The sequence below is a fragment of the Doryrhamphus excisus genome, chromosome 1 (assembly GCF_030265055.1).
Source record: "Doryrhamphus excisus isolate RoL2022-K1 chromosome 1, RoL_Dexc_1.0, whole genome shotgun sequence".
Taxonomy (NCBI): Eukaryota; Metazoa; Chordata; class Actinopteri; order Syngnathiformes; family Syngnathidae; genus Doryrhamphus; species Doryrhamphus excisus.
This window is the reverse complement of record NC_080466.1, coordinates 38,314,652-38,339,727: the sequence shown is the minus strand read 5'-3', so window position 1 is coordinate 38,339,727 and position 25,076 is coordinate 38,314,652. Positions and strand designations below refer to the sequence as shown.

Below are 25,076 nucleotides of genomic sequence, written 5' to 3'. Positions count from 1 at the left end.
TTTTTTCACCCCCCCCCCCCCCCCCCCCCCCCAGGCTATTTGCCTTCGAGCTGCCAAGACGTCCAGAGCATAAACGGCCCTCTTGCAGATGGTGAACACTTATTGAATATTCAAGGAAGTACTCTCAAGGTAAATATATGCTGTTTTCTTTGTTGTATACAAATAGAAGGGAACTTAATAGCCAAAGACCCAATAGGTTTGAATGTGTTTCAAGGCATCTAACTCGCATTGTTTTTAATTAATTAATAGGGTGTACCTCTGCTTTAGAGCAGGGGTCTCAAACTCAATTTACTTGGGGGCCACTGGAGCTCGGGTCTGGGTGAGACTGGGCCGCATCAGGTTTTCCCAAACCCCCCCCCCAAAAAACGCATTTATTAAAAACAAAGAAATGTATAAAACTTCGCTGTGGTTCCAATTTTCTACAATAAAAGCTCTGATAAAACATTCCACTGTTCTCAAATATCTTACTTTTTTATTTTTCTACACAAAATAAGATGAAAAATAAATAAACAAATCAAGAATAAAGAAAATCAATCAATCAGTAGTAAATAAATAAATATAATAATAATAATAATAATAATAATAATAATAATAATAATAAAACGGCAAATAATAGAAACTTAAGAAACCACATATAGTTGGTGGGTAGACAAATTATTTTTTTTCAGATTAAAATGAACAAAGCATTATTAGAGCCCTGTAGACATGACAAAACACGACTATAGTCACATTTATACTCTTTTTATTTACAACATATTGCGCAACTGCAGGGTCTTGAGACACATGCTAACTCGCAAACTAGAGCGCTAGCGACCTAAACGGTAGCCTTCAAGTTATTTCCTTTAAAATTAAATAGCCAAAAACGTACCACTTCCACACGGATAGGGAGGATAACTATTAACAGTTATTTAACCTTTAACATGAACATTAATCAAACGTAATAATTTTTTCTGGGTACATGATACCATACAGCATCCATATCAAACTTGCGCGGGCTGCACTAACATTAAACCGTTATATCAAGGCGGGGGCCTCAAACTAGTGTCCTGCGGACCGCACTTGGCCCACGGGCCGCGTGTTTGAGACCCCTGCCTTAGAGAATACAAACCTGGCTCTTGTACCATCCCCTCAAACTAGAGCTCTTTGAGCATGAACTTATGAACCCTGCTCTTTACCTTCTTCTTCCTCCTCTGGATATCACAACACCTTCCCTTATTACTCTTGGTTTTTATCCTCAGGTCTACTGTGCAGGAATGCAGACAGAGAATCCACGGGAGTATATCACCTTGACAACAGGAGAAGAAGACAATTTTTCAGAGATCTTTGGCTTCAGGTAGGCAACAAACAGTAGCATAGATATAGAGAAGAACAGCCTGCAAGGTGTGTGTGTGTGTGTCTGTATTTGTGTTTGCTCCAGGCTCAATGACCCCACCCAGTGTCCACCAGCCAATGGGTCCAGGAGAGAAGACTGTGACTGTCGTCGGGACTACGCTTCTGCTGGCTTCACCACCTTCTCCAAAGTGCGCCTGGATGTGAGCAAAATGAACATCATCAGTGAGTTTTGTGCAACTTCACGCCTCTTAATGAGGGTGCGACAAACAAAATGGCATCCTGAGATAATTATGGAGATGTATACCATCACTCTCACTATATATCATCAAAACTTTAAAGCATCCTGCCTTTCAGCAGTTACTCTCAAATAAGAACCTCCCCTGCCATTTAATTACCTCTTTGCTCATGAAGGGTTAATGGGCTCAAGATGTCTTCCATGTTCACTTATACAACGCACAATTACAAGGCTGGGGTGGCCGAGATCCTGTTACATTGATATGGCAGAGACTAAAAATAGAAGTGCTGACCAAACTGAAGATTTAGAGTAAATCACCTCAGCTTAATGCTTGTGGTATTAAGCATTTACTGTGCAAGTATAAGTGAGGTGAAATCGCTCTCTCTGTATGTTTATACATATATATATATATATATATATATATATATATATATATATATATATATATATATATATATATATATATATATATATATATATATATATATATATATATATATATATATATATATATATATATATATATATATATATGGTTTGGGTTTGGTTTAGTTTAGTTTAGTTTAGTTTAGTTTAGTTTAGTTTAGTTTAGTTTAGTTTAGTTTAGTTTAGTTTAGTTTAGTTTAGTTTAGTTTAGTTTAGTTTAGTTTAGAGTTTTGGTTTAGTTTTAGTTTTATTTAGAGTTTTGGTTTAGTTTTAGTTCAGTTTAGTTTAGTCCAGTTTAGTTTTATTTAGCGGGTTAGGGTTAGGGTTACTTTTGGTTTAGTTTTAGTTTAGTTTCACGTTTAGTTTAGTTTGTTTTTACTTTGAGTTTTGTTTTAGTTTTATTTTAAGTTTTGGTTTAGTTTTAGTTTTATTTAGAGTTTTGGTTTAGTTTTAGTTTTAGTTCAGTTTAGTTTAGTCTAGTTTAGTTTTATTTAGAGGGTTATGGTTAGGGTTATGGTTAGGTTTAGTTTTGGTTTAGTTTAGTTTGTTTTTACTTTGAGTTTAGTTTTGCCTTGTTTAGTTTAGTTTAGTTTAGTTTAGTTTAGTTTAGTGTAGTGTAGTGTAGTGTAGTGTAGTGTAGTGTAGTGTAGTGTAGTGTAGTGTAGTGTAGTGTAGTTTAGTTTAGTTTAGGTTTGTTTTGTTTTGTTTCCTTTGTTGCTAACCAAAATGGATGCTATGCATTGAAATTTTTCCCATAACAAATCCAACTAATTTATTCGTTCCAGAAAGCCAAAAATGTTACCACAAAACATGTTTTTATAGTTTTCCAATTACCTTCTATGCATAAAACAAATCCATATAAATACATTTAAATGATGGATGATATGGATAAATTAACATTTAGGTGATTTTTGTCTTATGAAGGAATTGAAGACGTCACTCTTGTTGTGACTGTCCCCAAAGACACTATGTGGCAGCGAGATCAACCACCGCCATCTTCCTCTTTTGCAATGTATTGTTTCCTGAATTCATCAGTGATTCTCACCTCCGTAACCCAAAAAGTCGCAAGTGTCCGCATTTTGACAAAGAAGGAGAGAAACCCTATTGAATTCAGGAAGCAGCTCATGGGAAAACAGAAAGTTGGTGGTTGATCTTGCTGCTACATCGTGTCTTTGGGAACAGTGAATGAAGTCAGTCATTCACTGAAGGTAAAAGTAACCTTTCGTGTTCATTTACCCCTTTCATTCGTCATTCAGGGGCATTTAGATTGTTTTATGCATGTAAAACTATAATTATAAAACTACAACAGTGTGTTTGTATTAACATTTTTGAGAGTCGCGTACTGATGACATCATAGACAGGCATACATTTTCAAGATTAACCGAAGTTCCGCTGTATTAAACTTTTTGACCATTTTTAAAATTTGAATATCTTTGAATACTCTTTCATATCACATTTGTTCCCTGTCTCAATCCTTTAGCTACAGATTGGCGATTTGCATTGACTCACGAAGGCAACACGGTTCCATTTGGCACCGCAGGAGACTGCTACAGCGCCTCCCAGTGTCCACAGGTGAGAACAACAAGAACTGTTTCAATTATTAATGTAATAAATACAAACATTGGAAACTCTGTTAGCCATTCTGATTCCATCTACGGTCAAATATTTACACCAGTCTATTTTTTTAAATACCAGTCTATTTTTTTAAATCACAAAACGTCATTAGCTTCTAACAAAGAACCTAGCTTGCTACGTTACAAAATGGCGACCAGCAGTTGACTATAGTTTTACTTGCATAAAACTTATATAAAATGTATGTAAATGACCAATGAAAGAGAGAGGCTTAAATGAACATAATTTTACCTTCATTGATGACGTAATTGTTGATGTTTGTTATGAGTTGTTGTCCACAAACACGTCATCTTTGCCATTTGTCATTTGTCATTGACGTTAATTGTTTGTGCTGATTTGTACTTGACAAACAGGCCACTAGATGGCAGCATTTTTACCAATACTGAACACTACTGTCCAATGGGGATTGCAAGTATAGAAGCTTCATGTACTCGTAGTAAAAACCATAAAATGTGTTAATATCTGTGTGATTACCTTTTCTTTGTGGCTTTTTCAGGGCCGGTTCAGCATCAACCTCTCGGGAACAGGTTTTAAGGTGGCTCCAGACACCTTGTGGACTTCCCAGGGCAATTATGTGGTGTCTGATGTGAGGAAATCAAAGGTATAGCAGCCATTATCTCAAGGAGTAGATTCAAAACAAATGTCGTCTTGTCTCATCTTCAAGTACCAGTCTGATTCAGTATTACAAGAGCATCGAAAAGGACCCTTCTTAGGCAGCTGCTCTTGTGAAGTGTCCACCCACTCTCTCCGTCTTTGTGGCTCCATAGATGTTTGTTTGAAAACATGTGCTGCATGCAAATGGTGCCCCTGATTAGTTACTTTGTTTTTGTCTTCAAGGGGGAAGGGATTCCACTAGATTCCACCACTCCATTAGTGGTGTCACGAAACATTCAGTTCAAGCTTGGTTTTCTATGATAATGAGACGAGGTTTTTGTCTGTAGTGAGATTGCAGGTTTAACAGAACCGATGTTGTTCTTTCTTTGTCCACAGGATGGCAGCAGAGTGTCAGGAACCTGTGGTGGCTACTGTGGTAAATGTACTCCATCCTCCGGGTCCAATCTTCACGTTACAGTGGCTTAGATTCTTTTCAACCGGAACTGTAAGGGGTGTCGTTGTGACGTCACAATGACAGTGCTGCAGTTATGTGTCAGGTGCTCAATAGTGTCAGGACATCCCTCCACCTTGGTGCTACAACCAACGCACAGCTCAAATCCATCCATCACATGACCTTTTTTTTAACCTTGTATAAATGGTAATGGTGTAATTACTGTAAATACAACTATGTGGCACATTTATGTCTTATTTATTGTATTATTTTTTTATTGTATGACTTAGATTAATTAGTAAATGCCACATGGTGTTATATAGCATTATCATTGACTTTTATTTTACACTTTTAATTACATTGTGATCTCCCTAGGCAATATGTAAACATACTTTTGGCTATATATATGTAGAGCCTCCTTAACACCAAGTCCAACTCCCATGTCGCAGCTGCTAAACATCTTGAATATGACTTTAATGGTTGTTGAAATTGCCCACTTAGAGCAAATGTGGACAACAGTTGTGTGTGTGTGTGCAGCTGTTTTTATTAATACGGAATTATAGCCTCAAACCATAAACAATGGAGTAGACCTCCAACACTTTCTATTGAAGAAGTCAGAGGTCGCTGTTGTTGAATGAGAGGGTCCACCTCATAGATGTTTGATGGGGTTGAGGTCAGGGCTCTCAAGTTCTTTCCTACCAAACTACTGTAAGCATTCCTTTCTCCCAGCAGGGAACCTTTCCCAAACCTTTCCCAAAAGTAAGCATAATTATCCTAAATGTTGACATTGATTCATTGCTGTTGTCCGTGTCGCGTATCCTTTTCAAGGATATATTATGTGGATTTTTATCATATAGACCAAAGAAGTTGCAAAAAAAAAAACTTCCAGACGAACAAATTCCTCTGTACTCTGGCAAGACTGGCATCAGCATCAGGTAGCGTGACGAAGCGAAGCCATGAGCCTGGAGAAAAGCAGACTGGTTATCTTATCTGGAGTTGCTTGAAAAAAATCCCGAAAGAAAGATTTCACCTCAGGCTCGTAAAAAAAAACTCCAGAAGATACCCAGCAGATGTTCTCCACGGGTCCCCAGAGGGACCTCACAAGTAGTACAAGCTGCCTGAGATCTGGGCACATGAATTCTCTTAACTGTTACCGTCTGTACTTTCTCCAATGGTGGAACCTTGGTTAGCGTCATTTATTTAGCTCCAGAAGGTTTTACAATTATTTAGTTTTACATAAGGTAAACAATTTAAAAACATATAAATGAATGAAAAAGGAAAAATTAACATTTAAGGCTAATTTTACCTTCACTGAAGACATGATTCTTGATGTGACTGTTCCCAGAGACACAATGTTGCAGCGAGACACCACCTTCTTGTTTTGCCATGAGTTATTTCCTGAATTGGTTCTCAACTCAATCACCCAAAATAGAGCCACAAAAAGTTTCACGTGACAGTAGTAATAGTGAAAAACACTTCAAAGGTCACTTCAAATGTTCATTTATCCCTTTCATTTGTCATTTACATGCATTTGTAATTGTTATGTATGTAAAACTATCCAGGGTGTACCCCGCCTCTCGCCCGAAGACAGCTGGGATAGACTCCAGCATACCCACGACATGTTTTGTGTTAACATTTTTGAGTCAGCCTTTGATGACGTCATAGATGACATGAAAAAAATTTGTGTGAATTTTTGACGTTAACTGAAAAACCGGGGCGAATGCTAACCAAGGTTCCACAGTACTATTTATTTTCGTTTTTTTATTGTCTGTCCAACATGTACTAGTACAGTGATTCCCAAAGTGTGGGCCGCGGCCCCCTGGTGGGCCATGAGAGGTCATTAAAAATATGATTAATTTTTGCAAATATTATTTTTTAAATGATTTTTCTTGTAAAATATTTATTGCACGATTTAAAAAATATACATTTATAGGCCTAAGTAATAACCTATTGAGTGTTATTGACCTGTCACAATATTTTAGGAACCTTATGCAGTTTATGATTGGAAAGTAGCTCTTTGGTCATCATGGCAGTCTTGAATGCAGTTATGAAAAGTATCAGAATTAATTAAGAATTAATTAATTAATTCTTCACCACATATTAAAAGTTTGGGCTTCCTTTATCCCCCTTGCTTTCATTTCTATCCTGAATCTTATAATAATAATAATCATCATCATCTTCATCACCATCATCATATTCATATTAATATGATGATAATGATTATTATTATTATTAATAATAAGACAATAATCATATTAATATTAATATGATAATGATTGTTATTATTTTTATTAATAATATAATAATGATAATAATCATGATAATGATGATTATTATTAATATTATAACAATCATCGTCATATTATAAGAACATACTATTAATATGATTATGATGTTTATTATGATTATTAATAATAATGATTATAACCATATTAATATTAATATGATTATGGTGATATTAATATTAATATGATGATGATGATGATGATTATGAATAGGACTATTATTTTATTATTAATACTTATAATTACTTATAACTTAATATTATGAATATTAAGTTAAGTGCTGTGAGAACGCAGCATTTGGTCTATGTACTGTTTATAGGACAAAAGTGGGCCTCGGACATTTTTTCGATTTTCAAGTGGGCCCTGAGTTAGTAAAGTTTGGGAACCCCAGTACTAGTACATACCAGTGTGTTTGTGTTCCTGTTTATCACCTCTAACTTGTGGTATATTGTTCATGGACATATCAGGGTACATTCTGTTTGTATTCTTATATTTCCTTACCTCTTATTTCTCAGTAATCCATAAAGGGAAAATCAAGTACAAATGTAGCATCACACGGAAGCCTTTGCAGACGCTGCTACAGTATGTCAGTGCCTCGTTTTTCATGCGCACACATCGCACAAAGGATTTTTTAGCTCTTGTAACATTCAACTATGCATGTCTGCCATCATTTCTAAGGACATGGACCAGAAACATTTTGCCGCAGCTTCTAACTGCACTTCTCATTGTCAAAATGTACTTCAGTCCAACAGGATCTCAGGTGACATAAATGAAGGGATTATTGTGGTATTTATCTTATCATGCATTTTTGCAACATGTTAATCAGGTAACTGTATATGTATCATTGCAGTTAAATAGTATATAGTGTAATATACACTTTATTTTAAATGGAAATATTTATTTTACCTTGTCATGTGAATGTATATAGCCTCTGATCACAAGTGCCTATGAATTGTAATGCATAAACAGATTTATTATCAGGCTTTGTTGTTGTTGTGTATGGATTGTACCAACTCATTTGGTGTATAAGACAAGATAAGGGAAATAAAATGCCTTACACCAGGGGTCTCAAACTCAATTTACTTGGGGGCCACTGGAGCTAGGGTCTGGGCGAGACTGGGCCGCATCAGGTTTTCCAAAAAAAAAAACGCATTTATTAAAAACAGAAAAATGAATAAACTTTGCTTTGGTTTCGATTTTTTACAAGAAAAGCTCTGATAAAACATTCCACTGTTCTCAAATATCGTACTTTTTTTTTTTTTTACACAAAATAAGATGAAAAATAAATGAACAAATCAAGAATAAAGAAAATCTATCAATCAGTAATAAATAAATAATAATAATAATAACTTAAGAAACCACATATAGTTGGTGGGTAGACAAATTATTTTTTCAGATTAAATTTAACAAAGCATTATTAGAGCCCTGTAGACATGACAAAACACGACCATAGTCACATTTATACTCTTTTTATTTACAACATATTGCGCAACTGCAGGGTCTTGAGACACATGCTAACTCGCAAACTAGAGAGCTAGCGACCTAAATGGTAGCTTTCAAGTTATTTCCTTTAAAATTTAATAGCAAAAAAAAAAACTCACCACTTCCACACCGATAGGGAGGATAACTATTAACAGTTATTTAACCTTTAACATGAACATTAATCAAATGTAATAATTTTTTCTGGGTACATGATACCATACAGCATCCATATCAAACTTGCGCGGGCCGCACTAACATTAAACTTTCATATCAAGGCGGTGGCCTCAAACTAGTGTCCTGCGGGCCACATTTGGCCCGCGGGCCGCGTGTTTGAGACCTCTGCCTTCCACACAACATTGTTGGTGAAAGAAAGTCATTCATTTTACTGCTGTGCACACTCATCAAGATCATAAGACTGTAGGGTGGGGGCTCTCAATAGGCAGCCCGTGGGCCTGATCTGGCCCGCCAAAGGCTTTCATTTGGCCCGTCAAATTAATGTAGTCCTAGCATATAAGTGTTTCAAATTTAGTTCTTCCCTGAGATGATATTTCTCCTCTCTAATGTACAAAAACACATTGTCAAAGCTATTATGCTTTGTATTGCGTTATGTACTCCTATAGAGCGGCTACACACAATAACCCGCAGTTCTGAAAATGAAAATCCAAATATGCACAGAACACGAGGAGACTCCAGTTCCTTGTGACTTGCAGTCTTCATGTTTGGGACCTTCTCACAAGGATTAGAGTGACCTGAGCGACTGAAGTCTGCACTGAACGTTCCCAACACTTCTCAGTGTCAAGCTTGAACACCTGGCAGAGTACTGCTCTTTGAACTTCAATAAGTGCTGACAGGCCCGCTCCGGACTGACTTTACTGCTGATACATTTGACACAATGTGAGGTTAAAATGTGCCGGCATTGGGCAAGAGCAATTAATGAGGCTCGGCTCGCTTTTCCATTTTCCTCAAGTGGTGCATGCGAACCCAAATCAGTTGTATCTCTTTCAGTACCATGCTTTTGTGACTTCCTGTGAAATTTTATATTGCTTCTGGAAGTTATTTTCTTTTCTTCCAGCAGAGTTGAAACTCTTTAATTTCGACTTAATGAGGGGAGTTTAAAAGGAGCGTTCCCCCCCGGGGCTGAGACTTTGTCATCATCATCATTCCTGACAGTAATCTTGGATGACTTAACTGAAGCTTGGTAGCATGAAGTCCACTGACCTGTGTCCTCACGGTTTAGATACCCAGATATAGCCCAATGTGTATCACTGTTGAAAGTTTATTTTACTTTCCATTGTGTGAAGCAAGTTTGTGTTTAGCCAGTGAACACAATGGAGTCGCAACTGTGTATATTTGCGCCCCCCCCTAACCTACAGTCTATATAGTATATCTACTAATGGAACGTGCTCATGGGTGTTTATTGGTGATGTGACTTGCTGATTGAAGTCACACGATGAACTCAAATTGTAAATTACTGATAGGACGGCGTCACAATGTAGTTGCATCATAAGCCCAAACATAAAGTGAAAGTAACTCAGTGACTGCAGTTCTAAACAACTGCAAAACAACCTACATACCTACAAAGGTAAAGATACTGTCACTTATCTTTTTTTTTAATTTGGGCCAATATATGAAACATTACAGTGCATTTCTTACATCAATCAAAATATAACTTTCCATTATTTACATTTCTATTCAGCTATCTGATCACAAGCCCAAAAAGGAGTAGGCTGAAGCAAAAGCTTATAAATGCCTACCCCTTTTTGCAAGATATAATCATGTTCATGCCACAGTCTTGTTTTCCCCTGTTATTATTATCATTGTAATATTATTGTCATTATTATTATAATCTTTATCATTATTACCATCATTACAATCATCATGAATATTACCATTTTCATCATTATAGTTAACAATTTTTTTATTTTTTTTAATTATTTAATTTTCCAGACTTCATTGCTTCTTGTAGAGTGCTGTATCATTCTATGTGTTGTTTTCTGAAATCCGCAGTATTTGTGCTTTTATTGTCAATTTATTAGCCCCCTTTTTTGTAATATTTACATATCATTTTCTGGATTGCATGTGTCTAATCTTGTGCGCTAAAAAACAATAACTTGAGACTGTGTCTGGACAGGTGACCAACCCTTCTTCTTGTTAAGCCCCACCTGAGGTTTTTAGACGTGTTTTTTTTTTTTAGTTTAGTGACATCTTAACTGTCACTGTCCAAATAATTCTGGACCAGTCTGTATTTCTACTAATACAAGATAGTGTTTCCTTCTTTGGAATTTTTGATAATGTCATATTTTTCCCACCACAGTTTGTTGAGGTCATTCTTGCTTAAACTATAAAATGTTTTACTTTTACTCCAGAATTTGCATTTCTGTTGTCCAGTATCAGGCATAAACACAGTTTATTTATGTACTTTCTACCATCTTGTCAAAAAGCGTTGAATTGTCCTACCTGTCACTATTCAGTCATTCTACATACTTTTTAAATACATTCTTAGAGCCTCCTAGACATGAAATAGCACCCCTATATTCATTCATTCATTCATTTTCTAGCGCTTTTCCTCACGAGCGTCGCGGGGGGTGCTGGAGCCTATCCCAGCTGTCTTCGGGCAAGAGGCGGGGTACACCCTGGACTGGTCGCCAGCCAATCACAGGGCACATATAGACAAACAACCATTCACACTCACATTCATACCTATGGACAATTTGGAGTCGCCAATTAACCTACCATGTTTTTGGAATGTGGGAGGAAGTTAATTGGCGACTCCAAATTGTCCATAGGTATGAATGTGAGTGTGAATGGTTGTTTGTCTATATGTGCCCTGTGATTGGCTGGCGACCAGTAAAAGGACTTTTAGTTGGCGTAGGCCAAATTTGATTCAATGGACTATGGACTGTGGTATACACACTAACGAGCAACCCTTTAAACTTTTCAAAAGAATGACTGCCTGAAGCATGACCCTGGATCTTAAATAAACACAAAGGAACATTTTCAGGCAAGTCTTTGTCGGATAATTGCAAGGCGCTAACCATATTCAGTGTATGATCCACCCACAATAACTCACAATCTTTACTCAGACAAAGGAGTATAAGTCAGAGGTTCAGAATATCCAGACAGAAATGAGAACCACGCCATGCTATAGTATAATTATTATACTGTTTCCAATAGAATTAAAATCGGGTGAGAGTCATAGCGGTCATGGCACGCTTTCCATGTGTGCAGATTAATAAATGTGAATTAATCGGTTCATTTTAAAATATGAATTGCTCGAGTGGGACTGTGGGAGTCAAACTATTATTCACATGTCAATGTCATACGGACATTTTCTGTATTTTAAGTATATTTTAGTCAGACTTCCATTTGAAGAATTCATAAGGCACTATAAAGGAATAATTTGAAAATACCTACATTAGAAGTTACATGTCGAGTATATCATTTTTAATCATGTACGAATAATTGCATTTCCTTGTCAGTTTAAGCATACGAATGTCTTTTGTCCCTTACAGGCCACCGTAGAGACAGTGACCAAGCTAACCGTCTCAAGCACATTAGCCTGCATCAGTTTAAGCATACGAATGTCTTTTGTCCCTTACAGGCCACCGTAGAGACAGTGACCAAGCTAACTGTCTCAAACACATTAGCCTGCATTGCAACATAAATAAGGAACGTAAAGGACAAGTTTTTTAAGGAGCTTAAAATTGAAAATAAAATTAAAATAACATTATATTTATTACAGTGGTATTTTAGCGGTGCTTAAATGATATTTAGGGGTTAAAGGGTTTGAATACGCCCACACGGTGTCTACTGTTTATCCACACTAATAATGGTAATAACTGGTTGTTTTTTGTCTAGTTCTTGATTGGCTGTGTGGGGAAGTGGGTGGGGCTACAACCCGGAACATCTTAACTCGTTTTAATGAAGGCTGTTTTTTTTTGACAGCACATCACATCTTCTCTTTTTTTCTCTCTCTCGGAAGTCGTAACTGAGCAAGCGCCTCTCCTTTCTGCACCTTTTGTCCTGTCGACTGTTCTGGAATCAGCCTGACATGTTTGGTCGCAGCTTGAAGAAGAGAGATTCTAAAATATCGGTATGTAAAATGAATTAGTTTATTCGCAAAGTTTTTTTTCCTTCGAGAAAAGTGTAAAACATCTCATATAACTTGTTTTTATCTCTTAAGCGGTTTATTGGTTTGTGTCCCGTTGCTATGGCATCAAGTTACATCTGCTCTGTTGCTGTTGCATGACTTAATTCAAATTGTTTTATAACATATGTAAAAAAATAACGCTATATAACGTCCATTAACATTATTAAGTATGAAATTAAACTGTTTAAAGTATGTCTGGTTGTATGTGTTTAAATAGCAACCGACTCCTGTAACCATTGGTTTCAATTCAGTTTATCTGTTGTCTTTACCAAGCTGAAGCCAGACGCTGAGACGCAAAGAGGACTGCCCTGCTGCACCTGTAAAGAGTGTCCTGGCTTTACTTTGCACAAATGGAGGTAAGCGTCACTTCACTTTATGAGCAATAACCGAAGAGAAACATTACATTTATGATGTGCTTGTTATTTTCACGCTTGTGGATCTGCACTCAGTACATACTCATAACCAACTAAAGTACACCCCTTACATCACATCAGCAATTTCAGAGTAGTCAGTGTACGGCTTGACCTCAGAAACTGGACTACATAGTCGTTTTCCGACATGATAATGAGCCTAACCGCACCTTTAATACAGTATGCCAAGTACCTTGCTGAGAATTTTTGTAGTTAGAGCATAGAAAAACCGCTTGCGGCCTATTAGAGACTCTAACCATTAAATAACACCCCTAGAGTTACTTTATACTCATATTAACCAATATAGTAAACATAATAACAGAAAAGAACACATTTAAGGCAAAATAATGACTCATGCTTGTTTGTGTAGCTATAAATGCGTTGCGATGCTAGGAGAGCAAAGTAGTTGGCGGACAGGAAGTGATATTGGGGGTTCAGAGTTCAGTTTTAACTTGTGTTTTTATAAGGGATTTTTCATTGGGATTATTAGATAGACATAGAGTTTCTTTATTGTCATTGCACAATAAAAATAAAATAAAAATAAAAATAAAAAATGACATCAAATATGAACAATGTACAGCGTAAATAGTAATTTGTACAAACAATTAAAATAATTTAGAATAAATAATAATAATATAAATAATAATAATTTAAGTTATTGTGCCTGTTGTGAGATAATCTAAACCTGCATAAAAGCCTTTTGTTCCGGCAATCAGTTTCTGTGTCACTGAGAAGCAGAGGTATGATGCCATCTATTGTACAAAGTCGGAACTATTGTTCTTCCATTTGAAGCTACTTCTGCAGAAAACATTAATGCAACAGGGAACATTTGGAACGCATGCATTATGGACTGTAAAAGAACATGCTCGTGTTATGAAGCACAGGGGGTACAGGTTAGTGTGACTAATGTGTCCAGTTCTGCTCTTGCAATGCACAACGCAAAGCATCACATTAGCTCTCAAGTCGATCAGTATCAGCCGACTCCTATAATCTGCCAAATATAGTGACACTCAGAGTAGTGTCATGGGAAGCGTGGGATGCCGTGAGCTCTCCGAGTGGCTGAAGCCCAGTTTGTGAAAAGAAGAAAACCCCAGAGTACAATATGTACCGGTTACAAATTCCTACTTGGTGGTGGAGGTAAACAATGAAGTGGTTTGGAAGCAACGGTCAGCAATTTTAATGTCAACAGCATAGATCAGTCACAAGTATGTATTGCAAAGCTGTTTATTATGCTGAGTTTTTTTTTCAAAACCGCTGAACAAATAGCAGCTGGGTTGTGCCAAGCCAAAACTTATAAACATGGTAACCAAAGGTTTGTGCAATCCACACGGGAGGGTCAGAATCATTTGGGTTGCTTTGCTGTTAAAGAAACTATTGTTGGGACAACTGCAGGCGAAGGAATGCTGCCTTTTAATTGCCTGTCTTTGCCGGCTCACAATAAAATAAACGTTTTCCCCTCGAGCAAACAGGGATCAAATGTTGTCTGTGGACACAGACTTTAGGAGGCCGGCTGTCTGTTTTACAGCTCCAACAAGTTTTTTTTGTCCAAGACAAAAAAGAACCTTGCTGGCATCACAAAGAATTTACTACCTCATTTTGAAGATAATATAAACTTGTTTTTGTGTTTTTTTTTTTGTTTTTTTTTGCAGAGGTACAGCATTCACTTTGTGTTGTGGAATGTGGTGGACTTCATGTGACCCTGCAGAGTTTAGAGATAGGAGAAACAGAGTGCAGTTGTCCTCTTAAATGTTCACATCGTGTAGCCCATTGTGTTTGTGTGTGTGGGTATTTGACAAAGACATTGTTATGATTTATTTTATACCATTATTGGTGGATGGGCACACCATCACCTGAATGACTTCACGCATTCACTCACAATTGTACCTTATTTGGTGACGGAACCCTACATTTGTGTATGGCATTCGACTACACTGGGTTCCTTAGGGATGGAGGGAGGGTGTGGTGGGTCTCAGGCATGTCTTTTATGGTGAGTTGACCAAGTGTGTTGGGGCATTTCCTCTTGCAAGTCAACACAGGAGTCAGTCAGTCACCCATGCTTATAGCATTCTCCTGGACAATAATATGCTTGTATGGAATATTGTACTCATTTGGGAGTTTTAAAGGTTTCACTGTACCTCCGTTTGTTGTCATACCAGAGAGGCGTGGCTTACCACGATGCATATGCGTTAATTACCGGTACACAAAAAAATTCATGTACACACTATTTTTGATATCACTCTTTTCCAGAAATATCAACATTTACTGCACTGTTATTGTATACAAGGGAGTAACATTACCTTCTACATTCCTCAAATATTATAATACTCAATATATTACTCAATAAAAATGGGCTGCACGGCGGTTGAGTGGTTAGCGCGCAGACCTGGAGAGGTCGGGCAGTACTACTGGGAGGACAGGAACCGCATAGGAGTCCACAGCTCTCCTGTCCTTACAGTGAGAGTCCGAGGTAGAAAGACTTCATTTGGGATGTACAACAGTAATGACTCTGCATTTATAATTACCGTAATTTGGTGTTTAAGCTGCACTAGAGGCAAAATCTGATTTGTTTATGTATAAACCGCTCCGGACTATAAGTCTATGGCACGCTAACTACTGCATTTATTTGTTCTAAATTTAAAGTGCTTCAAAGGGAGTGGGGAAGAAGGACAACCACTTCCACACAGAATGGGAGGAGAACTTTCTTTCACTCTATTATGTCAGACAAGCCAAATCTACTTTCTATTGATGATAATGACATATACTGTATATCTATATGTGCCCTGTGATTGGCTGGCAACCAGTCCAGGGTGTACCCCGCCTCTCCCCCCGAAGACAGCTGGGATAGGCTCCAGCACCCCCGCGAGGAAAAAGCGGTAGAAAATGAATGAATGAATATTCAAAAAATCAGTTTCGTCAAAAAGCGGAGCAGTTAGTGTCTTATTGCTTTCATTTTTTTTTGGACAAAATTAAATCTGAACATACGCATCGGTCACATGTGTTTTTATATAAAATCCACAATAGAGGTGTACAAATACAAAATCCTAAAAACACAGAATACTCGTGGACGCAAATGTATGTGTCAGTGTAGCTGAGGAAGCTCCTTGAAGCATGCAGGGAACAGAATTAGTTCTTTTCCTTCAACGACACACTCCCTCTGAATTATTAATGCTTGCCTTTAGCTTGATTGAGTTGCTTTGAGCTAATGGCTGTCATTACCAGGTTTATTACCAGGAGTCGTGAGTGTAAATGTGCTATCCGATAGGGACGGATCACATTGCGCTCTTCTTCTTGATGATGGGTTGTTTTTAGAGCTGGGACTAAAAGGTTACACTTGACCTGTTGGCTGGAGGTTGGTGGGTTCAAACGTGAAAACGACCGACAAACTGTACAAAGGGGGTTTAAGGCATAAGATATTGCCATTTGCAGATCCTTCATTTCCTTCATCCAGCAGCTAAGAATTCATTTAAAAGTGCAAGTTTACTTGAGTGTGCTGGACAAAGCTTGTCCCTGTGCAGCATAGCCTTAGCTGAAAGGTAAACTGTCAAAAAGAAGTCGAAGAAGAAGAAGAAGGATGGCCGAAGTAGCACAGAGAGGTTTGAGGTTGAGCTTTAACCCAAGCCTGAATGGCTTCCTGACGTCTGTCCCCTCGGTAACCCAGTGTGATCTACATAACACAGCCAGGCCTGCTATTCATTGTGTTAACAAGATGGCCTGGCAAATAAACCTGTCAGGACGCCAGGGCATATGAATGGCTTTTAGCTATCTGGGTGCAGAGAAAGAAGAATCCCTCGGAGGAGGTGGGGTGTAGTGGGTGAGGAGAGACACCAGAAGCCACTGGTGGTCGGCGCCACACAATAGATACTTTGCAGATTTATAGCTAAAGCTGCGTGTCTATTGGCAAGGAGGTGGTAAGCCTTCTAGCTGGATAGTCTTTTTCTGTAGGAGGACAAAAACCCTTGCTGTTGTGTTGACGCTTTCTCCCAGGGTTTGTCTTGTTGCACATCTGCAGTGGATGCTAGCATACAGTCTAGGCCAGGGGTCTCATAAACGCGGGCCAAATGTGGCCCGCAGGACACTAGTTTGAGAAAGTTTATGAAAGTTTAACGTTAGTGCTGCCCGCGCAAGTTTGATATGGATGCTGTATGGTATCATGTACCCAGAAAAAATTATTACGTTTGATTAATGTTCATGTTAAAGGTTAAATAACTGTTAATAGTTATCCTCCCTATCCGTGTGGAAGTGGTAAGTTTACATGGCAGTACATGGCTGCACGGCAGTCGAGTGGTAAGCGTGCAGACAGCGAGGAGACCCGAGTTCAATCCCACCCTTGGCCATCTCTGTGTGGAGTTTTGCATGTTCTCCCCGTGCATGCGTGGGTTTTCTCCGGGTATTCCACTTTCCTCCCACATTCCAAAAACATGCTAGGTTAATTGGCGACTCCAAATTGTCCATAGGTATGAATGTGAGTGTGAATGGTTGTTTGTCTATATGTGCCCTGTGATTGGCTGGCAACCAGTCCAAGGTGTACCCTGCCTCTCGCCTGAAGACAGCTGGGATAGGTTCCAGCACCCCCTGCAACCCCTTGTGATGATAAGCGGTAGAAAATGAATGAATGGCAGTGACCTACACACAGTCAACCACTGTATGAGTTGTTGGAACCAGCATCGCTCCAGCATGAATAATGACACCAACGGAGTTGCCAGTATTGAAGAAGGGAGTAGTACTCGCCCCCCTGCCTCTCATGACCCCCGCCCACACACACACACCTTCACTGAAGTTGTGCAACAACATCCATGCAGACCACTTCTTTGGCAGCATGTATTGATCGTTAATATTCCCTATTAGTCTGTTGTGCTGGATACTCTATGTCACACTGAGAATTGTATAATTGGTATTTGACCATTTTATGTAACTGCATGACAACTATTGAAAGCGGAAGAGTCCTCCTCATTGATGATGATGAATGATGTCAGTTTGCTAAGATGGATCTTACCTACAAGGTGGCTTCCAATTTTGTAACGGGAAACTCCTGAAAGTATTGGGTGACTCCACTGCTCTTCTTTGTACTAGCTTTGGTTACCATCACAATGCCTGCCTCTTAACTGACCAGCAGGAGGCAAACTTGTCTAACATATTAAACCTAAAGTGAAGTTGTCCCAGAAGGCATGTAATAGTGGAGTGAAACTGGTGCAAAAACAAAATGAATACATCAACTGAGTGGTGTTTTATTCTTGGCTTTTAACATGAAAGTATTAATGCATACGGCACATACTCTCACTCACTAGTATAGCTGTTTTAGCTGCAAAGTTCATGTCATGTCAGCTTTGCAATATTCCAAACTCACCATATTGTCTTTCACATACTTGAGCTTTATTGTATCAGACAGCTGTGTAAGCTGTGCAAAAAAACCCTCTGGAAGCCTCTGCATTAATTCCAGTTGCTTCTAGTTGACCCACGTCTGCAGTATTTCTTTTGCCACTGCTATCAAGGTCATCTCCAACAGGTGCTTATACATTTGGAATATAAGCAAATAGAGTATTCGAGAATGCTTTGTAGTTTAAAGATGGTTGTTGGTTGTTGAACTGCTTGGTTGCAACCAGCAGAGGCGCTGTTGGTTCAGTCTGGTTTGTCTTCATCAGCTATTGATAGTTACGATAGTTCATACTAAGATCCCATTAATTTGTTTAATGCAGCACTGTATTGAAGCAGGAGTTAAGAACATTCCATTACAATTAATGTAAATATAATTATTAAATGGAGGAGGGTTCACTGCAAAACAAAGTTAAACCAGATTGGGAATCATATGACATTTAGCAATAATATCTTGACTAAATGGACGGCACGGCACATTGCAGAAAGAGGTGCTGATTCTGGAAGATCCGGAAAGCTTTATAATGTGTAGCTGCTCTATAGGAGTCCACAACTCAATATAAAGTGCCAAAAATTAGAGTAATAGGTCCCCTTTAAGCGGCACAGCGGCCCGAATGGTTATCACGCAGGCCTCACAGTTAGGAGACCAGGGTTCAATTCCACCCTTGGCCATCTCTGTGTGGAGTTTGCATGTTCTCCCCGTGCATGCGTGGGTTTTCTCCGGGTACTGCGGTTTCCTCCCACATTCCAAAAACATGCTAGGTTAATTAGCGACTCCAAATTGTCCATAGGTATGAATGTGAGTGTGAATGGTTGTTTGTCTATATGTGCCCTGTGATTGGCTGGCGACCAGTCCAGGGTGTACCCCGCCTCTCGCCCGAAGACAGCTGGGATAGGCTCCAGCACCCCTGCGACCCTTGTGAGGAAAAGCGGTAGAAAATGAATAAATGAATGAATCTTGGCTAAATGATCACAAGAAAAACAGTTGCCACTTAACATGGATGGTTGCCTATAAGTACACTTCTTTAAGTGCCCCTTAACTCGCAAAGCTAATTCACCCAGATCTTTGCCCTGGTGCTGATCCATGCCGGAATGAAGGCTTAGTGCACTAAGTTGCCTTTGAACTGTCATTGAAAATAAAGAGGTACAGCCCTGTTGCTGACATTTGCACAGCAAGGTAGCGCTTACTGCACACAGGCCTTCATCCTCCAACTCAGTAAGAGAGTTAATTCATGTCATCCTGACTGTTTCCTCCCAGAGAGCCTGTGCATGTTGTTTTTTTTTTTTTACACATGTAAAAGTATTTAACATGTGGTTTCTACCCTGAATACAAGCATATCTTGTACACGGAGGAGTATGAAAAACATTTATCAATGGTTCATCAGAGCTTTCGCTTTGTTTGAACACCTGCTTGCCTTCATTTTCATTCAGATCCCCTAGTGCTCTCCCACTGTATACGGAGGAAACTTGGTTTTTGTTATTAATCCTTTCCAAAAGGTCAGACGAAAACTGAAAAGTACAACAACGAAAGCATTTTTCCCATAAGAAATCATGCAAATTCAATGAATCAATTCCATTGTGCTCTGATAAGAATTTCTGTGAATGACAATGAATTGCCTTTAATGTAAAGCCATATTTTACATATAAACACTATAGCGACTTCATACCAAAGAGTCGCTGAGAGGCTGAAGCCTCTCGCGCCGCACATAAAAAAAAATCTCTGCGATACAAAAAATAAGTTGAACCTTTTATTAAAGAAAAATACAGTAAACCTCGGATATATCGGATTCAATTGTTCCCACTGGTTTTGTCCGATATAAACGAAATCCGTTATATGCGTATACCGGAAAATGTCCGTTTTACGCATATATCGGATTTATATCCGGTATATGCGTAAATCGGATTTTATCCATTATAAAAAGGCACTTCCTTGACTATGTTTCCAATGTACCTGGACGCGCAGGCAACGCTGCAAACGCTGCAAATGACGTCGTATAGCGGCCTGTCACGATTCGGCGAATCGGAGCGCCATGATGCGGCCATCCGATATATGCGAGGGAAATTTAATGGAAATGCATTGGAACGGGACTGGAGATTTTGTCCGAAATAGGCGAAATCCGTTATAAAAAATCCGATATATGCATTGAATTTTTATTGGAAATGCATTACAGAAAAATTGGTTCTTTTTTAACTGTCCGTTGTGAGCGAATTTCCGATATATCCGAGTCCGATATATCCGAGGTTTACTGTAATAATCAACTTATGATACAGTGCACAAACTCATAAAATGTGCTTCAGCAATGTCCTGGGGTTTTGCTGGGGTGTCCGATGTTCCCACTCTTCTTTTGTTGTTTGTCTTATGTAAGATTCTGTGATTATATGTGTGAAAAAAAAAAAAAAAAAAAAACGTATTGAATTGGTAACTGCTATGGCGTGGAGAAGGGGTAGGATTTAATAAGCTTTGCTTCTTCCTGCTCCTTTTCAGACATGTGTAGTAATGAGGTGTTGTGTGTATGCATGTATGTGTATGTGTATGTGTGTATATATATATATGTATGTAGATATGTGTGTATGTATATGTGTATGTATATGCGTATATATATATATCTATATATATAAATAGATATTGTAAGTGTATATGTGAGAAAGAATAATGTAACATAGTATGCATGTCTGAAATAAATTAAGAAAGAAAAAGAAAGATAATCAAAATAATCACAGAGATTAAAGGAATTAGCGGTCAACAAAAAATACGGCAACCCTGCTCACCCTCTCTCTTTGTCTCTCTGGCCACACAGGTGAACAGGTGCCTATATTAACGAAACGTCACCGCCCATAACCATTTGACCTAATTCCCTTATCCACGTGATCACAACAAATCTAAATAATATCATAAACAATAACAAACATTCATTCATTCATTCATTCATTTTTGACCGCTTTTTCCTCACGAGGGTCACGGGGGGAGGCGGGGCACACCCTGGACTGGTCGCCAGCCAATCACAGGGCACGTACAGACACAATAACAAACACCACTATTCAAATTTAAACTATCATGCACCTAGAAAAATCAATCCAAATTCATTCATGGCTCCTACAAACACAAAAGTCTGTCACTGATGCAACATGAGCCTAACTCAGTAACACATGTTCCTTATGCTAGTAAGCAAACTTCAGGTTCATGAAGAATAACATAAAATGTTATGTTTAGACACTTAGGCGTTGGCAGCGGTAAAGCTGTATGTGATCCACATTGACATGTAAACTGGATAGCATTAAAAAAAGGACAATGTATCAGTCCCACTTTCTTGCTATATCATACTGTATACTAACAATATCGATTGTGTGTCCTTTTTTTTTTTAAAGACCTCAAATCCTACTGAAAGCAGAGCTTCATTTGACCAAATGGTGACTGAATAATTAAATGACGCTGCCGTGTTCAAGAATTTGATTGCTTTATTGATCCTGCATGTGAAATGATTATGGATTAGCATACCGACCTGAAAGAATAGACTCTTCCTGAATACTGAACAGCTACTCAATCTAAGAGCATTAAGAACAAAAACAAGAATTGATTGAATCTATTTAGGAGAATCCATCTTCTTCGTCTTTGAACCAAACTGAATCAAAGTCTTTTAGTGCGATCATGTTTTACCTGCCTATCTCTCCCTCCCCCGCGTTTGTCACTTTTTGATATGTTGTCAACTGCAGAGTGGGTGAAGTGTTTTGATTCTGTAGACTTTTCTGGATGAGTCAAAGCTGCGTCTGATTGGCTGAATGAGTAGTGATGCTGTTGTGCTTCTATTCAACTGGTTCACAGAAACGCCGTTTTTTGTGCAAATGTGTGTGTGTGTGTATATGTGGGTGGTTGTGTATGTGTGCATATTAAAAGTAGAGGCTCTCTCTTAAGAAGCCTGCATTTCATGGATGAAAGAGTGGGGTGGTTTTAATCGCTAAGTTTAACAGGTAGTGATTCTATCAAGTCATCTGAGTACAAAAGGGAGTTCATGGTGACAGGATGCAGGAAATGGAAAAAATGCTCTGAGGCGTTGCCAATTTCCGCTGATTTGAGGAGATAAATATCACTGATTTGACTTGATTGTATTCAACTGTTTTTAAGTGTTCTTCTGAAGCCATTCATTTTATCTCTCCTGGTTTCTCGTATTTGGGTTTAATTTCTCTGGTTAGGGTTAAAAGTCAACGCTTGAATCTGCAGCCCATATAAGGAAGTTCGGATCGCACTGATGTCAGAAGAACTTGGTGTTAGAAACACATTTATTGGTCCCACAAGTGGAAAAAACATAGTAGGTCCACTTTAAAATTGTGTTTTCATATTTTGCTTTTAATAGATTGGAGTCAAATTTGGACTTCTACCAGTCTGGAGATGTACCCGAGATACTAAATGATTGTGATTCCTCATACAGCTTCAAGCCAAATGATACGCAACATATGCAACACGTTCCCCCAAAATATTAATAAGACCATTGATGAAGCAGCATCAGTATGCACTTTCAGCAATAAAGAATTTAAGACAATAAAGCGACCCGAAGGCTTATGCAGTATTCCGCAATATGTATCTCAGTATTCATTTTACAGTTATTTGATCTCACCGTCTTTGGAAGCACGCAGAATGCAGACACGCACTCACCCACATTTACCCATCATTCCCCCCACCGAGTGAATCACTCATTTGGTGTGGAGATCAAAGACTGCAATATTTACAAGTGGGCTCGGGGTGCAATTTGTTTCTCAGCGGATTCAGCCCAAATTATTCCCAGCCTGCCCTTTCATTTATCAATGGGTTTATTTATTCATCTGCTTCAAACCAAAACCCCTTCTATCTCATTATGGCCCGGGTTTAATGCCCTTGCCGAACAGACCCTAAATGATATATAATGAGCGTTGTGCAAGCACGCTCAGAGTGAAATGTAAATTGTTTGCCTGTAGCTTTTGTTGATGAAACAGAAGGGAGACCGAGTTGATAACCAAGCAGAGAACGGAAAGTCCTTTCGCCTGTCATGTGGGAACACCGAGCTCACATACTTGTTGCCTGCGTTCAAGCTTGCATGTTTTTAAACTCCCCATCTGGTTGTCCTCTAATGTCTTTTAGGGGTGTTTTCACTGTCTTAGATCATTTTAAGACCACATTTGATCCACGGCTGCAGGAAACGACGACCCAGTTGTTTCCTGAATATTTTATTTTATTTTTTTGCCAATCAAGCCTCTTGTGTGTGTGATTGCCAAATGAGACTAATTGGTTTGTAAAGGAAATCAGAAGGATTGTTGACATGGGGTTATACTGGTGTATGACGGATGCCGCTATTAGCTTCTTCACACAGGTGGCATATGTAGCGTGTGTTTGAGGTGTCAGGTATAGGTGCCTGTGTGAGCAACAACAGGTGCTAGATGCAAGGAAGTCATTATTTAAACTCTGTGGAAGCAGGTGTAGCCCACACAACGCCATATGGATCTGTGTGTTTGTGTGTGTGAGTTTATGCATACACACACTGCCACGCGTGCTCCCCCCCCCCCCCCCCCCCCCGTGCCTGATGAAAGAAATGGCCTTCAGCATAGTTTAAACTTGCAATATTTACTAGCTTGACACCTGAACCAGAAAGCGTGCCTCGGTTCGTACGCAGTCTGTTGTTAACAAATGACCACAATGTAAAGCGTAAAGGAGATCTTGTATCTTGTGTTAAAAGCAACATTACACTTTGGCCATCTTGTCTGATGTCGTTTAGCTCCACCTCCTCCAAACTCTCCAGCGGAGATTAAGCACCTCCATAAAATTCTTTCCCTGCGGAACACAGAGATGTCAGCTTTTTTCAGGTTCTTCCCGTGGAAGCACCTAAAAGTCTGATGTAACAAACGAAACAATGGAGCAAGTTAAGGAGCATCTAAGCGAAAATGTGTAAAAATATGAACACCTATACCATTCCGTCAATCACAAGCTACCGGTAGATTGCCAAGGTAGTTTAGGTCGATCCCGTAAAAACGTCACTTTGCAGATGTCGTATGACATCAGTCAGCTGACATTACATACCAGTGAAAGTATTCCGATATTTGTCGATGGAGACGGGGGCAGTGACCTCATCGCTTTCACAAAGTAGCAGTTTTTCCACAAGTCGATGTTTGGAGATTTTCCCCAATATACAGTTTCAGGGCACTCAGAATGCCGTTTTCTGTGTGGATGGCCTCATGTAGTCATTTATTTCTAAGCCATTTCTCTACACTGAGCTGGAAATTTACCCCTAGATAGAACAGCTAAATACCCGATACGCAATACCCACGCACGCAAGTACTCTTGTGGAATATTGCTTGTGTTCTTTTGACCGCGCTGTGATTTTATTACTACTGAAATGATGTTTCTACACAGCCACAACACTGCTGGCTTGTTAATGTACTAGCCTGGTCTGGTCAAACCATGTTATTATTGCACAATATGATTTAATAGAACATCTGTCAAATAAGCTCCTTTTAAGTTAGAGTTTGGTGATAAAATCAACCAATAACTGAATCTTGCTTGATTGAATGCGTCTGTGTGCTCTAGTCATTCATCCTTCAGACTTAGAAAAATAGAAAGATTATTATTTTTTTTATTTTAGTTTTTCTGGACTGTTGTAGCTTAATATCAACATTTGCTTTGTTAAATTTCTCACTCAAGGTCAGATTTTAATGGTGTGTGGCAGCAATGTGTTAACACTGTGCA

At 38.7% G+C, this 25,076-nt stretch overlaps 2 protein-coding genes and 1 long non-coding RNA gene across 5 annotated transcripts in view; 2 read left to right on the top strand and 1 right to left on the bottom strand.

Moving 5' to 3' along the window:
• Positions 1 to 4,696, bottom strand: part of LOC131131666 (uncharacterized) — a 30,203-nt gene extending 25,507 nt beyond the window's left edge. Inside the window, exons 1-4 of the long non-coding RNA XR_009130226.1 lie at positions 4,293 to 4,696; positions 4,100 to 4,206; positions 1,433 to 1,526; positions 1,176 to 1,285 (exon numbers count right to left, since the gene is read on the bottom strand). This is a non-coding gene — a long non-coding RNA (uncharacterized LOC131131666). The remainder of the gene's footprint in view (positions 1 to 1,175; positions 1,286 to 1,432; positions 1,527 to 4,099; positions 4,207 to 4,292) is intronic.
• LOC131131656 (A disintegrin and metalloproteinase with thrombospondin motifs 9-like) overlaps positions 1 to 6,789 on the top strand; it is a 73,579-nt gene extending 66,790 nt beyond the window's left edge. For all 3 annotated transcript variants that reach the window (XM_058076548.1, XM_058076544.1, XM_058076557.1), the window contains 6 exons: positions 35 to 129; positions 1,239 to 1,333; positions 1,418 to 1,554; positions 3,474 to 3,565; positions 4,122 to 4,226; positions 4,616 to 6,789. In XM_058076548.1, the coding sequence (XP_057932531.1) occupies positions 35 to 129; positions 1,239 to 1,333; positions 1,418 to 1,554; positions 3,474 to 3,565; positions 4,122 to 4,226; positions 4,616 to 4,705 (614 nt within the window). In that variant the 3' untranslated portion in view covers positions 4,706 to 6,789. The remainder of the gene's footprint in view (positions 1 to 34; positions 130 to 1,238; positions 1,334 to 1,417; positions 1,555 to 3,473; positions 3,566 to 4,121; positions 4,227 to 4,615) is intronic.
• A 5,592-nt stretch (positions 6,790 to 12,381) lies between these two features.
• prickle2b (prickle homolog 2b) overlaps positions 12,382 to 25,076 on the top strand; it is a 94,520-nt gene continuing 81,825 nt past the window's right edge. Inside the window, exons 1-2 of the mRNA XM_058074545.1 lie at positions 12,382 to 12,530; positions 12,861 to 12,943. Of these exons, the coding sequence (XP_057930528.1) occupies positions 12,489 to 12,530; positions 12,861 to 12,943 (125 nt within the window). The 5' untranslated portion in view covers positions 12,382 to 12,488. The remainder of the gene's footprint in view (positions 12,531 to 12,860; positions 12,944 to 25,076) is intronic.